This window comes from Castanea sativa, chromosome 2 (assembly GCF_040712315.1).
Source record: "Castanea sativa cultivar Marrone di Chiusa Pesio chromosome 2, ASM4071231v1".
Taxonomy (NCBI): Eukaryota; Viridiplantae; Streptophyta; class Magnoliopsida; order Fagales; family Fagaceae; genus Castanea; species Castanea sativa.
This window is the reverse complement of record NC_134014.1, coordinates 32,999,549-33,017,441: the sequence shown is the minus strand read 5'-3', so window position 1 is coordinate 33,017,441 and position 17,893 is coordinate 32,999,549. Positions and strand designations below refer to the sequence as shown.

At 38.5% G+C, this 17,893-nt stretch overlaps 1 protein-coding gene across 1 annotated transcript; it reads left to right on the top strand.

The window, feature by feature from the left end:
* Nucleotides 1-2,772: 2,772 nt before the first annotated feature.
* Nucleotides 2,773-11,911, top strand: LOC142625701 (protein HEAT INTOLERANT 4). Its single transcript, XM_075799390.1, has 14 exons — nt 2,773-3,232; nt 4,163-4,201; nt 4,288-4,341; nt 4,471-4,534; nt 4,736-4,794; nt 6,151-6,275; nt 6,524-6,583; nt 7,361-7,419; nt 7,699-7,778; nt 7,947-7,985; nt 8,496-8,558; nt 8,664-8,711; nt 8,801-8,929; nt 11,480-11,911. Exons 1-14 carry the CDS (start codon nt 3,077-3,079, stop codon nt 11,525-11,527), a joined length of 1,023 nt encoding a protein of 340 aa, XP_075655505.1. The 5' UTR covers nt 2,773-3,076; the 3' UTR covers nt 11,528-11,911.
* Nucleotides 11,912-17,893: the final 5,982 nt, after the last annotated feature.

Here is a 17,893-nt window from a genome sequence, read left to right as displayed (position 1 = left end):
ACGCACACTCAAAAAGTTTAGAGTTTAAAATATAATTTGACGTATAGTTTAAGGTGATAAAATATAATTTTCTCTTTATGTAATAAACCATTTTTTGAGGTTTGAAATAATGCTTAACCTTTTCCATTGTGTAGTGGGTCTTTTTGTATTTTTTGGTTGGACTGCTTCCTGCCGCGTTGTGGCCCAATAGTTCTGGGGTAAGAGAGTCGGGACTGGCTCGATTAAAACTCACCTCAAGCCAGCTTGTGTGTAAGCTAGGATCCCTTCACCAAGATCTTGATCACTCACTTACGGCAAAGGATGTTGTTACAAAAAAAAAAAAAAATATTATGGCAGGGGCACATAATATGATGAAGATATGTTTACTACCAACCAAAGATGACACTTAAACCGTTTTCTTAACAATAAAACACGACTATGTGAATATTGCAGAAGTACGATTAGTGCTTAATTAATCACAATAAAAAGAAGGGAAGGGGGATTAATCTGCTGTGTTTAGTTCCTCAGCAAATTAAGTCCAAGAAGGGAATTAGTTTCCAATGTGAGCAATCTCACAAGAAAATCTTGTCATAGAAATTGCTTACTTTGAAAGAATGGACCTAGGTGGCTTAATCCCAAGTCCTTTAACTTGCTAGAGAGTAGGCTATTGAGAGGGAGAGAAGGGAATAGCCTATTGGTGCATGCCCTATCACACTCTTAATTTCTCACTTTTCTTTTTACCCTCTTTGTTTTTCCGTTGTTTTCTTTCTTGATTTTTTTTCTTACTTCTTACTTTTTACCCTTCCATACTCATTCTCTTACCCCTTGATGTGCACAACTAAGGCCTCTTTATACTGCCTGCTGTGATGGGTTTTACTGTTTTACCCCTCAACTACTTTTGGTCTGGTGTGAGTGTCCTTCCCGGGCCACCCACTGGTTTGTCGGCCGCTCAGCCAACACCACTACCTTGCGCTGGCTGCACCATGTTTCATTCCCAGACAAATGAGTTTTTGTTTTATTTTCTTGCCTTTTGTGGCATTCCCATCCGTATAAGGATTGCTTATTATCTCTTACTAATTCCTATGACATGCACCTAGTGATTCCAGCTCATCTTTCCTCCTTTTGGGTGGTATGTCATCCCAGCAAGACATTTCCCTCAAAAGAGTTTTGAGCAGGAATCCTATAATAGACTTTCCCCTTCTCCCCACAATTAAACCATACCCTCTCTTACCTCTGACCCATGACCCACTATGCCTTTGGTGATTGGGTACAAGTGGGTAGTGCCTGAGCCTTGTGTGTGCTTCACTGCCATGTAAGTCTATGACTTGTCTGTCATTCATGCGTTTGCCATTACTTATAGATTTATCTAGTCCTTCTGTGCATCATGCTGCTTATTTTTAACCATTTGTGGCGTGGATGAGTCACTAGGTCTTCATTCTCTGCATCTCGTTTCTTCCCTAGGTTGGGCTTTGCTTGGGTATGGGTCATTCCTTCTTCAATCCATCCCCTGCCTTCTTTGTGGGTCAGCTGACACTTCTACCATGCAGCTCCGATGATTTCGTCATGTTATCATTTAACTTGTGTTTGCTGGGCCTCCTTTGGGCCTGCCTTATATTTTTTCCTTTGCTCAGTTCACACTTCTACTGGGCTTATTCTCATACTATCTTGGGTTTCCTTAGCCCATTTTATCCCTTTGGGCATCCTTGGCCCACTTCATTCATTTTGGCATCCTCGGCCCATTCCATTACTACATTCCCATAGGTTTTTGTTAAATCTTTCGGGCTTCACTAACCCAATTACCATACCATTTACTAATTCCTTTATTTGGGCTTCTTCGGCCCATTTTTGCTTACTTTTCATTTTTTATGATACCCATGGAATTACTACTTCTTCCTCTGGGCTCCCTTAGGTCCATTTGCTTTCTTTGTGGCATTCTTACTACTTTATAGGCTTGTGGACCATTATTCCTGCTATTCAGGCTTAATGGTTTTTTTTCTTGCCTTGCTAACCCTTATTACTTCACCATTTTTATATTGTTAGGCTTCTTTTTGTTATTGAGCCTTTTTGTCAAAGTGGGCATTAACACATTGCTTACAATGGCCTTTCATGGTTACCAATATTTGTTTGTGTAAATAATGAATATCATAAACTTATAGAAATAAAGTATTTGTTTCAGTTTTTTTTTGAGAGATAATTACAACACTGCTAACCCTGCAGCTCGAACTTTTTCCCTTCTAGACCCCCAAACACTTTGTACATGGGGAGGTACCAATTCAGCTACAAGGTCTTTGACTATTTGTTTCAGTTTGAGACAACCGTGATTGCTTACTTTATATATTTAGGCATAGTTTGAAGGTTTTTTTTTGTGGGTTTACCACAATCATTAACAAAATTTTTACCCAAGAACCATTATATGACATTTGTTAAACAATAAATACATAATCACATCATAATTTACAACAAATTTCATAATTGTGAGAATTTACAAGCCTTTAATGTTGGATAAAAAAAAATAGCGACAGTATTTGGCCTATACGAGAATTAATAACATCCTATCAATTCAATAGTTGTTATTCAGCAAAAAAAAAAAAGAAGAAATCAATAGCTGTTAAACTTGTTTTGAAAACCGATTATTTGGTTGGATTACTACCCTTTTGGTTAAACACACCAAACACGTGTATCTTTTAATGTACCCCACACAGAATTACTTCTCCGTGGGCGAAACAGAAATACGTTGTCCCATCTCACGTTTTCGCTTTTACACTTGCCTCGCCGTTGTCCGTACGCTAGTTTTTTGTATTATAATTTTGGTCTCAGCCCTGAAAATTTGAATTATTTCGATCCCATCTCAAACCCTATACCTTCCGCGCCTATCTCTCTCTCTTCAAATTCGGACCAGCGTTTATTTCACGCCCAAACAAAACCCTCTCAAATATACTATATTATAATTCTCTCTCTCTCTCTCACAAGTCATAACTCATAAGTTCTTATTTTTCAAATCCGGATCCACCGCTTTCGAATCAAGCCCCAAACCCTATTTCCCTCTCTCTCTCTCGCTTTAGGTTTTCGCTTTGCAATTTGTGAGCTACGAATAACAATGAGGAAAGGAGCAAAGAGAAAGGCGAGCCAGAAGGAAGAAGCAAAGCCTCAAGCTCAACAACAGGAATCGAAGAAAGCTACTTCTCAAGCTAAGCGGGTCAAAGCATCCAAGCCCGAAACCGAGCCTGAGTACTTCGAGGATAAGCGTAACTTGGTAGTAGATCGATAATTCCTAGTTTTTATTTGCAAATTCAATCTACTTTTGTAATAATACAGAGTTTTTTCCGTGGATTGGTTTATAGTAGCGAGCTTTTTATTTTCGATATTGTTTGCATTGTGATTGGTTTTGATTCTTCAAGCTTGGTAGTATAGTATATTTGCATTGTACGAATCTGAAATTGATTAGTTATTATAAATTTTTTTTAATCTGCGTTTAATTTAAGCTTTCAGCTAAAAAAAAGCTAATTCTAAAGAATTTTTGAATTTTATTAATCTAGAGGCTCAGTTGGATGGAATTTTTGACTTTTTGGTAATTGGGTTATGCTCTTTGTTAAGTTTTGTTTCTAAAACTTAACAAATAGCAGAACACAATGACCAAAAATCCTAATAATAAGTTGAAAATTCCATCCAACTGAGCATAAAGCTTTCTTAGAATAACATATTAGGCTTTATCCTTTAGAATTAGTTTTCTTAACAGAAAGCTTCATAGGCGTTTGAGTATGTGGAAAGTTCGGGAGACCTGCTGCTTGCTTCTTTTAGTAGTTCTTTGTTTGACTGATCTCGGGCTTGGGAACTCACATCTAGTGATTCCTTTCCTTTGTTCATTAGTTCCCTTCTCTCTTGTATTCAATTTTCTTTTTTCTTCTTTGTACATTTTGCCTTCTTTTTGCTATTTTTTTATAAAGTAGCTTTATCAATACAGTTTTTATAATTTGTTTTTAAAAAAAGAAACGAATTGTTGCTCTTGCTTAGCATTGTTATCTCAAAAGATAGTTATTAATTGATAGTGCTCTGGCTTTGTCTTAATGTTGTTTTGCGCTTGGAAAATTTTATTGTGATGTGGGCATATTAAAGGCGTACACCTAAGTGAAACTTGCGAGTTTGTGTTTTTGATTATGTTTTATATTGTGTTTTGCTTATGCAGGAAGATTTATGGAAGGAAGTATTCCCTGTTGGGACAGAGGTTTGCTAATTCTTTTTGATTCTCTCATCTTAATTTATTATAATTTGTCCTGTTATGGCTAATATTTTATAGTGAAATTATAACAGTGGGATCAATTGGACGCTGTCTACCAATTCAACTGGAATTTCTCTAATCTAGAAGTGAGTTACAAACATTTCTTGGACTTCAGTATTTCATTGAGGCTTTCTTCACTTTTTTTGGTGTAAGATTACTTTAAAAGGGCTTGTTAGAATGGTTAGTTCTAACAGAAATGTCTCAATTGTTGTTAGGATGCATTTGAAGAAGGTGGAAAGCTATATGGGAAGAAAGTTTATCTCTTTGGTTGTACAGAACGTGAGTAGGTTACAGATTTCTTATAAATCTTGGTTTGGAGTCCATTCTTGAATTACTGAGACAATATATTGCATGTGGAAGTATATATGATTGTATTTCAGATTTTGTACAAATCTGCTAGACACTGCATAATGCTAATTTCTCATTTTCACTTCATTTTTCCATCACATTCAATTCTCACATTATTTTCTGGTACTGCAGCTCAATTGGTCTCTTTCAAGGGTGAAAGCAAAGTTATCTGCATACCTGTTGTAGTGGCTGTAAGTTAATCAGTATTGCCTTTTGATATCAGTTTGTATTGAAGATTATATGTAATTTTGGTGATGATCAATTGTATTTAATGTTAATTTGTGGAAGTTATTTTCTTAGGCTTGCGATTTCTCAATTTCTTAATAATTGTTGTAACTTAGTTGGGGCTTCAATTTTCTATTATTATTTTTATAATTTCTCAATTTTAAATTAATAGTGCCTTTTTGACTGGCAATTTTCATTGGGTTTATACTATATATATATATCACCGTGTGGCTTTTGGGTACTTTACCTTTGCCTCATTGATTTTCCTCCAAGCCTTCAGCTTCTTCAATCTGCAACCAATGCTAACTCATATTTTTAGACGCTTGAGGCTTCTCTGGTATAAACCATGTGGCTGTTACTTTAAGGCACAACTTTGAAATCTGGAGTTGAAGGCTTGGAGCATTATATCTTGGATGCACAATTTACTTGATCCTGCCTTCATAGTTGTGGTATTTATTTTTTGAGAAAGGACTTTTGTTGTCAATTCTTTTGCTACTCAATTGCAATTTTTTGATGTCTTATACTTTATACACAGTAAAATTTTGTATATTAAATTATTTTAAAAAACTTGTATGTTAGTTTGATTGATAATAGTTTTTTAAGTTTACATTGTGGATGTTGTTTGTGAGTAGGGGCTTTGCCTTGAAAATGTTTGTCAATATTTTAGTTCATTTTTATCTATTTTGATCAATTGAAATTTTTTAACATCGTAGACTAAATTTCAAATGAAATTTGTATTAATTGAACATGATGCATTTCTATCTATTTTTTAGGTTTGCATTGTGGATGTTGTTTGTCTTATACTTTCTGCATTTCTACCATCTGTTAGCTTTAATTCTTGAGTTATATGTATTTGTTTCATGTTCAGAGTGTTCATCGTTGTGAACACAATGTTCTTCTATTTCAATAAAATTCCTATTACCTATAAAAAAAAAAGAAATTTGTATTAATTGAAATTAATATGGTTTGTATGGGTTTTTAGTATGACAATGACATGTATCAAAATTGATCCTGAACATCTGGACTTTTAGAGCATTTCTTTAATTTTTCGCCCAAATTTATTGCCTCACCATTTTTACCTTTTTAAATTTGTTTTATTATATCATGAGGACCATCATTTTGTAATGTGTACTTTTGTTTTCCTACCACTTATTGATGAAAGCAAGTGTTTTGTTTTCTATTTCACTGTTCTAATACTTGTTAGGCAACAAATAATTTTATTCCTTAGTGAGTGTTGTTAGTGCTAGTAGATTTTTTTCCATAACTCAACAATTATTTCATATTTCTGGCTTGTTAATCTGTTTTGGATTCCTGTTTTACAGGTTGTATCTCCTTTCCCCCCCTCTGATAAGATAGGGATTAACTCAGTTCAGAGAGAGGCTGAAGAAATTATCCCCATGAAACAAATGAAAATGGACTGGGTTCCTTATATTCCTCTTGAGGACAGGTATGGGATCTCTATTGTTTATTGCTGGGTTTTTTGAACTGATATCATTACACATTTCTTATGGGCATCTTAAAAAATTAATTTGTTGATTTCTTTGTATTAAGAGGATCTTGTGGGTGTATAGCTAATATACTTCATCTGTCCCCTTTGTTTTGTTTTGGTGGTTTTTGTTTTTGTTTTCTCCTCATTGATACAATTTGATTTATTTTTATTTTTTTGCTGTCATTGTAAATATAATACTTCTACAGAGATAGCCAAGTTGATAGGCTGAAGTCTCAAATATATATATTAAGATGCACTCAAAGAAGGTACCATTTTGTCACTTTCTCTCTTTCCCCTCTTTATATATATTCTCTATCTCCTGCATTTAGTGAAGGTACTATTTGGATTCTTTCTCTTCTTTATGTTGGAAACTTGGAATGACCCTATTAGCAGATTAGAGGCTTCCTATGGTTAAGTAGTTTTTGGCCGTGGATGAGAAAAAAAGGTGAAATTGATTTTGTTTTTCAAGGTTTTCATTTTTTTTAAGGGTTTCATTAATTGAAAAGTAGATGTTATGGAAGTTTCTAGGAACAGTTAATTGGGAGTGTTGCTATGTGCTAAATTAGGGTTCACGGATGTAAAATGTGTGGGCTTTGGGTTTGCAATACCATAGGCAAAGGGAGAGGGTTTGGGATTGAAATTAAGAAGGAAATCTAAAGTCAGGGGTGCCGCCCTTCTGGGCCTGTGATAAGTACTAAGAAAACAAATTTAAATCTTCTAGGATGTTAGATGGTCTTAGATGGTTTGTTTGTTAGAGTTTTTAACAAGGATTTTGAAACACAAAAAGACATTTAGCAAACATTTAGGATTTTACATAGGGTTCTTATATATGACAAGACTAAACCAGTTACTATCATAAAGAAACTAAAACCTAAGATGTAGTATTAAGAAAATAGCCTAAGATGGGTCCCATTTGATCCCCATGTTGAATTTAGACAATATTTTTTTTTTTAAAATTATTTTGTCTTTAAGCTTGTTTGCTATTGATTAAGCATTATTTTTGCTAGTGGATTCAATTTTAATTTGGACACTTGTTTGTGCAGGGCTGCTCTAAAGCATTTGAAGATAGACCGTCTCAAGAAATATGAGTACTGCTTGCCTTGTTAGTTCTCAAACTTCTTTTGATCTTTGCTTGGATGATGAACATCTTTTTATCAATGACTTCAATATAAATAGTTCAAATATGGATTAAAATTTCTGTGTTTCTTTAGTTGGTGACTATGTAGGCAATCCTGGAAGATTCAGAATAAGATATATTTTACTTGGCCATATTTAATCACTTTATTTGGTTATTAAGGCATACAAAGATTCCCTTCATGTTTATCTCTGTTCCATAATATGTTACTTTGCTAGCATCTGATGTGCTTCATTATTTTGGCAGATTTCTACCAGCCTTTCAAGGAAGATGAACTTGAGCAAAGCACTGAGGTTCAAATAATTTTCCCAGTAGAACCAAAGCCGGTAAGTTACAAAATGTGATGGAAAAAGAATTGATGCATATGATTGTTTGGATACAGATGAACTTATGTTTATACATACAGTCAGTGATGCTCATTGGTGTTGGAATAATTGAGATAGATGGACTGCACAATTTTTTTTAAACTGATCATTCTCTTCTGGTTCCTGTAGATTTTCTGCGAATTTGATTGGGAGTTAGATGAGCTTGAGGTACAGAATTAGCCTTTTTATATTTGCATTCTATTATATTTAAGACTGCTACAGTTGTGAAGTTGTAATAATGTTGTCTCCTCACTTCAATTTATTTTATACAAATATTATTATAGTGATTCCAATTATCCCATTCCTGGGTTTTTTTTGTGCCCAACAGTGAGTTTCTGCAGATTTTTCTCCTTTCCTTTAATTGCAGGATTACTATTCCATTTGATGGACTTGTCCCCTTGATTGTTTCCCCTTGCATTGATTTTATGATAGAGTTTTGTTTGCTTACATTACTTGCAACTTGTTACCACATTATTGGGGTTTAATGTGGAATATCTGTACTGTGTGGTGTGTTTCTGCATTTCTGGAGGATAATGTCTCTCACACCATTATTTTGTCAATTCTGTTAAACTTAACCCCCCCCCCCCCCTCCCTTCCTCCACCCCAAAATATTTAAAGGGTAAACAAGGACAAGCGAAAAATGATTTTCTTGTACTGAATTGCACCTATAATTTGTAGGAGTTCACGGACAAGCTGATCCAGGAGGAGGAATTAGCTGAAGATCAGAAGGATGCCTTCAAGGTAAAAAACTAAAAATGAATGATATATGAGCAACTCATTATTTTTTCTCTCTCTAGAAGCCTTTACTTGGGGTTTGAGCTGATGCTTTTTTTTTTGGTCTTACAGGAGTTTGTTAAGGAGAAAGTTCGAGAAGCGAAGAAAGCTAATCGTGAGGTAGGTTGTCTGGCAGATACATTTGCAAGTTTCTCTGTTTTAGGAGCATAAACTCTGTTGAGCAGTTTTACTAATTCTGTCTTTTGTAGGCAAGGGAAGCTCGGAAAAAAGCCCTTGAAGAGATGACTGAGGAAAGTAAGGCAGCGTTTGAGAATATGAGGTTTTACAAGTTCTACCCAGTACAAACACCAGATTCTCCTGACGTATCGAGTGTTAAGGTAATTCTTTGAAAATCATTGCTCTATTTATTATAAAAATGATAGGATTGCTGAACTATTATTAGAACCCTTTCTTGTCAAAGCAGCCTTGATTTAACCTGCAAAACTGATGGTTTTGAGTTATAATAATTTCTCATATCTTACTTTTATTTGTATTTTCTAGAAAATGTCAATGAGCTCTTAGTCCAAATAAAAATTCCTTCTCCCGTAAGAATGGGTGAAGGGTGAGATTGTTGGTTTAAAACCCACTGGGTGTATATAACTTGCCAATAAAAAAACCCTTATTACCAGAATAAAAGTCTTCAATCTGTTTAGAGATGTATTGCATGCTGACAAAGCATGTAAGGTTAAGATGCATTTGTTATTAACTCCACCTTTTACAACTTGTTGTAGTCATACCAGTTTGTGGTCATTTCGACTGTCATGTTTCTAGTTGTTAATATGGGCTTGAATGTGTTAATCTGATGGAGTAGGATGATTTCTGTTTGACTTGGTGCACTTAGCTGAATTTTTACTAGCCATGGTTTAGCAAAAGTTTGCTATTTGCTAATTCATTTTGTGAATGATTGAATCAGTTGATTGAGTTTGTCTTAACCTGGAGGATTTTATTAAAGTTTTGAACTTTAGGATTTTATGAAGGTTTTAACTATTCAAAAACAAAAAAAAGGATTCTATGAAGGCTTCAACTCTCTAAAAGGTCATACCCAGTGCACAATGTTTCCACTTTTGCAGGGTTTGGGAGAAATGATTGGTCTATCTACACAGTCTTATCCCCAAATATTTTTTTTGGGGAGATTGATTCCCAGACTTGAATCCATGATCTGTTACTTTTGGCGGAAGGCACTTGCTATTGCAGCAGAGCCCGACCTTTCAGGTTTCAACTTTCTAGTCAGGAAAATTTTCCCTTTACAGAAGAATACAGAAAACTGCATTCTTTTGTATGCTTAGTCTTTAGAAACAGAAAAAAAGTATTCTGGGCAAAGCATCAAGTTGTGACCTTATTTTGTAGGAGTGAATTAAGTTTTAACCACTCCTGATCCTGCCTCCTCTCTTGCATGCCAAAGAAGAAATATAAAATAGAAGCAAAGGGTCCTGGAAAATTGCTATTCATGCTTTAGTCGTACAAAACAGAGTTTGGGCATAAAATGATCTTAGAACCTGAACATCTGATCTGACAATCCACTTCAGTGTCTACTATTAGCGTGCTTACATGATGCTGTTAACATAGTCAAATCTTTTGTTCCTTTCCCTCTTGTCCCAATTAAATGTGAAATTGGTGCTTACTGCATATATTATTCTTTAAGGATAATTGGCCAAAACAACACTTTAAATGAATGACTCAAGCTTTCAGTGTTCATGTATTTCTCAAACTTGAACTCCTTTTAATTATTTGCTTCAATTTGTGTGGATTTAGTAGGACCAAATAAACATTATCTCATATGAAGCTTGTATTCTCTGATACTAAATATCTGGCTACCTGGCTTGACAAAAGTTTACTTGACTGCTCTTATTTTTTTCCTATTGAAAAAACAGTTATGTTTCTTTTTTAATATATTTTTTTTTTCTCTCTATTGTGGAAGCTTGGGGTCTTAAAATTTATATGCACTTGAAACATAAAGGCTAAAGTATACTTTCGACCTTAAAAGCTTAATATCATTTTCAGTTTGGTCCTTTACTATTTAAAGTTTTCATTTTAACTCTACCTATAAAAAAAATTCATTCAATTCTTTATGTTTGATTCTATTTTCATATTGGAGTTGTTCATTTTCATTAGTAATCTGATTGTTAAATGCTCTTAAGTTTGTAACTATTTCATGGAATACTAGCTCTAATATGCAGTGGAATGTAGGAATTTTATTGTTGTAGTGGAAAAAACATATTTTGGACGGTCATATGAGTTATCAAAGTAATATTTTTGTACTGTGAAGGGTTAAAATGAAAAAAAAAGAAAAGAAAAAAAAAGAAAAACCCATACTTTTAGGGTAAAAAGTGTACTTTAGCCAAACATATTGCTTAATATGATTGATGATATTAGGGCTAAAATAAAAGGTAATAATTTAAAATGTAGCGCTTCATAAGATGTATCCTTATTAAATTTTGGGATTGTATGAACATCACTTTCTTCACATCAAATTCAAATTAGCAAAATTTCCAACTATGTTTGCACATGCAAAGTAAAACAAGAAAAGAAAGATACTGAAATATTCATTTGGTTACTGTCATTATGCCTAGGCAAATTTTCATCATTTAAACATAATAAGGTTCCAATTTTTGTCCCTGAAAAACATAAAAGATGTAAGTGGAACTTTTTAAATGGACAAAAATTGAACTAAAAATTTTCATTAGAGGTGTTCCTTACGGAAAGTATCTGTGGAGAAAAGCATCCTTGGGAGAGAAGAAGGTTGTCTTATGGTCTAGTCTAGGATTGGTTGCATATTTTTTGTTTATCAGAACATTAGCACAAAAGGTGGCCATGTCTTTCACAAGGTTTTAACTGACTTTGTATTGGTTAAATTTTCTGATTGCTGGTTTTACTTTTTTGCCTTGCAGGCTCCATTCATAAACAGGTATTATGGGAAGGCTCATGAGATTCTGTGATTGGTCTCAAGACCAATATGCCTGAGAGATGATCTAAGCCCACTATGGTAGCATCAAAGCAGTTCAGATGCTCAAAGATTTTGTTTATTACGCAGAGAGTTGGGAGGCAAGCCCCTGTTGCCTTGCCTCATCATAAATGTCCTCTATCAGAGTTTAGGTGTCTCAGGAAAAGATGTAAACTAGTATTAGTTTCAGAAGTTTTAGATCAACAATTGTGGTTCTCTCTCACCCTAGGAGGAAATTGTAAGATACAATCTTGAGGCTTTTCAAATTTCATATAAATTTTTAAGCTTCCCGAGTTGCAAACTTGCGATGGAGTTGAAATTCGGATGACTAAAATGTCAAACTTTACAAACAAATAAGAAAAATAACGATCTTTTTAAATATTATCTCTCTTTTTACCAAGATCAAATCATTACATCTTATGAAATGCGACGTGTAATCTGCAAGGTACGAAGAGAACATGTAAGGGCGAATTCCTTTCCTGAGGCTGGAAATCCTGTCAATGTACAAACCCGGGGTCTACCTATCGTAATTTAGTACCTACCACCAAGTATGGAGCTTCACAAGTAATGGCCTGTTTACATATTTTCATTATTGGTGTACCTTGAAGAGTCTGCCTAATGAGAGCTAAGAACAGTACCTGTCTCTTGTAACATACAATGTAATATCAGCCACAAAGATGACTGATGGCTGGTTAAAACTTTTGCCTCAATGCAAAGAGCAACTCTACGTCCATTCAGTTTTTTTTAAAAATCACCAGATCGAGTGGTACCTCTGTCTGAGAGTGCAAGTTCGAACGCAAGGGTTTTTATCTCTTTGAAACTAATACTTTGCAGTAGGAGTTTATCTTTTAATATATGTTTGGTAAATTACGCTTAAACCCTATAGGTTAGACATGGTTTCAAAATTAAATTTCACAATTTCAAAAGTTTTATAATTAAATTATACAAATGTTACGGGTTGTTATTAGTGAGCAAAAAAATAATTTCAGTGCTATGTTTTAAATTAGAACCAATAACAACTTGTTATTTATGAATTGTTGTGAAAGTGTTGTAAAAATATTGTGGAGGTAATATTAAATCTAGACCATAAACTCATTACAAGTAAAGTTGTCAATAGATTATACTCAAACTAAACGAAAATAACTTATATATAATAAGCACACGAGTTGAAATAATTTTACTTTATCATTCTTGTGGGAGCTCAGGATCATCCTCAGGACTCAAGGCAAGTCCATAATTCATAGGTAAATATAACTAAATATACACTACTGACTTGCGTCCAAGCACATAAGTCAGCAAGTGGGGGGGAAAACAGGCGATGTGGGACTCAAGGCAAGTCACTCCAAAATGTGGGAGCTCAGGATCATCCTCAGGAGCCAAGGGCAGACCTTGTTGAACCCCGATTTTGGAGTGACTTGCCTTTAGTCCCACATCGCCTGTTTTCCCCCCCACTTGCTAACTTATATGCTTGGACGCAAGTCAGTAGTCAGTAAACTAATGGTACACTACTGACTTGCGTCCAAGCATATAAGTCAGCAAGTGGGGGGGGGGGGGGAAACAGGCGATGTGGGACTCAAGGCAAGTCACTCCAAAATCGGGGTTCAACAAGGTCCGCCCTTGGCTCCTGAGGATGATCCTGAGCTCCCACAATTCTGTTTTAGCATCTTCCCGTTTATGTCATGCAGATAGATTTATCATTTATGGTTGAATTGAAACATTTTGGAAAATATATGGCTTCTAAAGCGTTAAGGTTTACCTATGAATTATGGGTGATGATGCAAAAATCAGTAGGTTGGATGGTTCGGACTTCAAAGGACTACTGGTTCTCTTTGCGGCCTGAAAAAAGAAAAACGAATCAAAGGCGACCGGGGCTGCCGGCCAAAAACCCTCCGATGGCAAAGTTAGTTTTTCTCTCTATGCTATCTGAGTTCCAACTTCTTTGGAGTAAGAATCACATACCTTTGCCTTGTCTGAATCAGGCTTTATATAGGGCCTTCATGAGCGGTTATTGAAATTGGGACCTCTCCTGGATTCAAGGAGGATTAAACGTAACTGCCGTAACCGTTTAGGAGTTACACTTCTACTTCACAACGGATACCTGACGGTTATGCGTGGGATAAGGGATTGTCACATTATATTCAGAGATTCTTCTAAGTATAATCTCCTCGTCCTGTAACTCCTTCGTCGAGTGTGCCTGATAATTCCAAGTGTAGCATACTCGTCCACGAAGCTTTATGTGGACGAGTCCTCTCGGGGCAGGCCGCGCTCATCCCCCGGACGAAGGATGTAGCTTCGCTATCATCCTCTGGACGGCCTTGTCAGTTACCCTCGTCCTGAGGATAACTCCTGGACGGCTGCCGAGGTGATGACCGTCCATGGACGGTTTGAGCCTTTTCATCCCACATCGTTTTCATCCCACATCAGTTGCCCCGGTCGCCTTTGATTCGTTTTTCTTTTTTCAGGCCGCAGAGAGAACCAATAGTCCTTTGAAGTCCGAAGCATCCAGCCTACTGATCTTTGCATCATCAGTTGGCGCCGTCTGTGGGAAAAACTTAGTTATTCTATCCCAGACAAAAGGCTGAATGGTTCGAACAAGATCAAGGGCTACCAACCCAGGCCACCAGGAGAGTAGGGATGCTTCCAGCAATCCCCTTCGCGATCGCAGATCAGCACCTGTAATGCAACCGCCTTCTATTCAGCACATACAATCCATGGCTGCCGCTATGGCAGAACTGACGCGTCAGAACCAGGAGTTGAATAGGGAGATCAACCTCAGGAGGCAGTGTCAAGGACACGTGGAGGGAAGGGCCCCAAGTCAGGAAGGAGGGGAAAATGTAGAGTCCGAAGATCAAACAAGGGGTACTGCTTCAAGAAGGGTGCCGCACTTGGAAAAAGAAATGGACTAGATGAGAAAAGCCATGGATGAAATGAGGGAAAACATGAGGCGAGCAAACCCAGTAGATGATATGGTCCACCGAACGGACTCCCCTTTCACAGCTTCCATCACGGTCACCCTCTACCCCCGAAATTCAAAATGCCTTCTTTAGACTCGTACGATGGAAATCGCGACCCTTGCGATCACATTGCAACTTTCAAGACGACCATGCACCTGCAGGGGGTCCCAGACGAGATCATGTGCAGAGCTTTTCCCACCACACTCAAGGGACCAGCGCGAGTGTGGTTCAGTAAGATCCCCTTAAACTCAGTGGGATCATTTGAAGAACTGAGTAAGCTGTTTGTCAACAACTTCATTAGAGGACAGCGTCACAAACGTTCCTCCTCCAGCCTACTGACTATAGAGCAAGGGGACAATGAGAGTTTGCGATCTTTTATCACCCGGTTTAACAGAGAAGCCTTAACGGTGGACGAGATGGATGACAAGCTATTGCTGGCCGCTTTCCACAATGGGGTTAATTCTGACTTGTTCATTCATAAGCTCTACGAGCAGGAACCACAGACTATGGCCGAGCTTGTCCATTCGGCCTTAATTTTATGAATGTCAAGACGCCATCATAGCCAAGAAAAGAAAAGGGTCGAGCGCTCGATGTAGGCCACCATCGCTATTCCGAGTGACCTCGTCCAAAGAAAGTTCGGGTAGACGAGAGAAAAGATAAGGATGGTAAGAAGGCCGCTCCTCCGCGAGGAATCGGCAATACACGCCTCGACTATGCCATTAGAGCGTGTTCTTATGCGTATCAAGGATGATCCGTCCTTGAAGTGGCTTCGAACAAAATGAAGGGAGACCCCAACAAGCGTAATAGGAGCAAGTACGCCATTTTCACAGGACCACGGGCATGATACGACGAGTGCTTTGACTTGAAGCGCAGACAGAAAATCTCATTAGACAGGGAAAATTGAGGAACTTCCTTGGACGAGACCAGAGAGATGAGAAAATGAAGGCCAAGGTGGAAGAATCATCACGCCCCCCACTAGGAGAAATAAGGGTAATTATAGGAGGAAGCTCGACGGCGCAGTCGTCCAAGTCAAGGAAGACATATCTGAAGGTGGTGCAGAACATCCAATAGTCTGGACGACCTCCTAGGACGAGGGAGATAGACCAACAGGCTGTTACTTTCACAGACGAGGAGGCAGGACGAATTCACCACCCACACGATGACGCGATAGTCATCACCCTACTCATCTCTGACTACACGACCAGGAGGGTATTGATAGACAATGGCAGCTCTGCAGACATTCTCTACTACCCCGCATTCCAACAAATGAGGCTAGAACGAGATCAGTTTCGACCAGCGAACTCGCCGTTGGTAGGATTTGGAGGAATGAAGGTGCAACCTGTGGGCACCATCACGTTGCCAGTGGTCGTCGGAACGTATCCGTAGCAGATAACCAAGGAGGTGAATTTCCTTGTTGTTGATTGTGCATTGGCATACAATGCAATTATTGGAAGGCCAACTTTGAACAGCTGGAAAGCGGTAACCTCTACCTACCACCTGTCCATCAAATTCCCGACCGAGCATGGAGTAGGCCAAGTACAAGGAGACCAGCTGGCTGCCAGAGAATGCTACTTAGCTATGTTGGCCATGGACGAGCACATGCAGGCGATGAGTATAGACGGAAGAAGGGTCGTGGCTGAGCCCACTGAAGCATTAGAGGACGTCCCTTTGGACGACAACCAGCCCGAGAAGTCTACCAGAGTTGGGGCTAGCATGGAAGAGGGGGCAAAGCACGCTTTGATTCGGTTTCTGGAGAAAAACCTCGATGTCTTTGCATGGAGTCATGAGGACATGCCTGGCATTGATCCGAGCGTCATTACCCATAGCCTGAACGTGTGTCCCTATTCGAAACCAGTGCGTTAGAAGAGAAGAGTTTTTGCTCCCGAGCGAGACAATGCCATTAAGGAAGAGGTGCAGAAATTGGTCGCCGCGAAGTTTATCCGAGAAGTTCATTACCCAGACTGGTTGGCGAACGTAGTCATGGTCAAGAAAGCCAATGGCAAGTGGCGGATGTGCGTGGACTTCACTGATCTAAACAAAGTTTGCTCCAAGGATAGCTACCCATTGCCGCGTATTGACCAGTTAGTGGACTCGACGGCAGGTCACAGGATACTTAGCTTCATGGACGCTTTCTCAGGGTATAACCAGATTCAGATGAATGAAGCGGATCAGGAGAAGACCTCATTCGTCACGAGCCAAGGGTTGTATTGCTACAAGGTTATGCCCTTCGGTTTGAAGAACGCGGGGGCCACATACCAAAGGCTGGTTAACCATATGTTCCGTCCTCAAATCGGGCGAAATGTGGAGGTTTATGTGGACGACATGCTGGTGAAGAGCCAGGATGAGGATAAACATCTTGACGACCTTCAAGAGACTTTTGATACGTTGCGACGGTACCACATGAAATTAAATCCGAGCAAGTGTGCTTTCGGGGTTTCATCAGGTAAGTTCTTGGGGTTTATGGTGTCGCACAGAGGAATTGAGGCAAATCCGGATAAAATCCAGGCGATACTGAACATGGAGCCACCGAAAAATATCAAGGAAGTCCAGTCTCTTACTGGACGAGTCGCCGCCCTCAACAGGTTTGTATCGAAAGCCACTGACAAATGTTTACCATTCTTTAAAGTCCTTAGGAAGGCTTTTGAATGGACGGACGAGTGTCAAAAGGCCTTCCAAGACTTGAAGACGTATCTAATGACGGCACCACTGTTGAGTCCGTCTATACCTGGGGAAGAGTTGTACTTGTACTTGGCAGTGTCCCCACACGCAGTAAGCTCAGCGTTAGTCAGAGAAGAGGGGAGAGTCCAGAAGCCGGTCTATTACACAAGCCACGCGATGAGAGGGGCAGAAGGACGGTACCCGATGATGGAAAAACTAGCCTTCGCATTAATCACGGCTTCCAGGAAGTTGAGACATTATTTCCAGGCACACGTCATCAACGTCCTGACAGACCATCCCATAAAGAAGGCGATGAGCAAATTGGAAGCTGCTGGACGGCTAGTACAGTGGGCCGTCGAGCTCAGTGAGTTTGATGTCAGGTACCTCCCGAGGAGCACAATAAAAGCGCAAGCGTTGGTAGATTTCATTGCAGAATTCACCCCCAGTCAGGACGACCTGAACAAGGACGAAGGAAATGAAATGTGGGTGGTTAATGTGGACGGATCGTCCACACTGTATGCAGGAGGGATTGAAATTGTACTAAAGTCCCCAGAGGGTGACAAGCTGGAGTATGCGGCCCGTCTGCAGTATCCAACTACCAACAACGAGGCTGAGTACGAAGCTCTACTCAAGGGGTTGGAATTGGCCAAGTCCTTAGGGGCGGAGTCGTTAACAATCAGAGGAGACTCTCAACTGGTCATTAACCAAGTAAATGGGATGTGTGATGTCAAGGAGGATCGAATGAAGAA

Excerpts from the sequence above, each read along its gene's own strand:
- LOC142625701 (XM_075799390.1), top strand. The coding sequence starts at position 3,077 with ATGAGGAAAGGAGCAAAGAGAAAGGCGAGCCAGAAGGAAGAAGCAAAG. Across the intron at positions 4,202-4,287 it reads TATTCCCTGTTGGGACAGAG|TGGGATCAATTGGACGCTGT; the intron begins GTTTGCTAATTC and ends AAATTATAACAG. Across the intron at positions 7,779-7,946 it reads TCCCAGTAGAACCAAAGCCG|ATTTTCTGCGAATTTGATTG; the intron begins GTAAGTTACAAA and ends TGGTTCCTGTAG.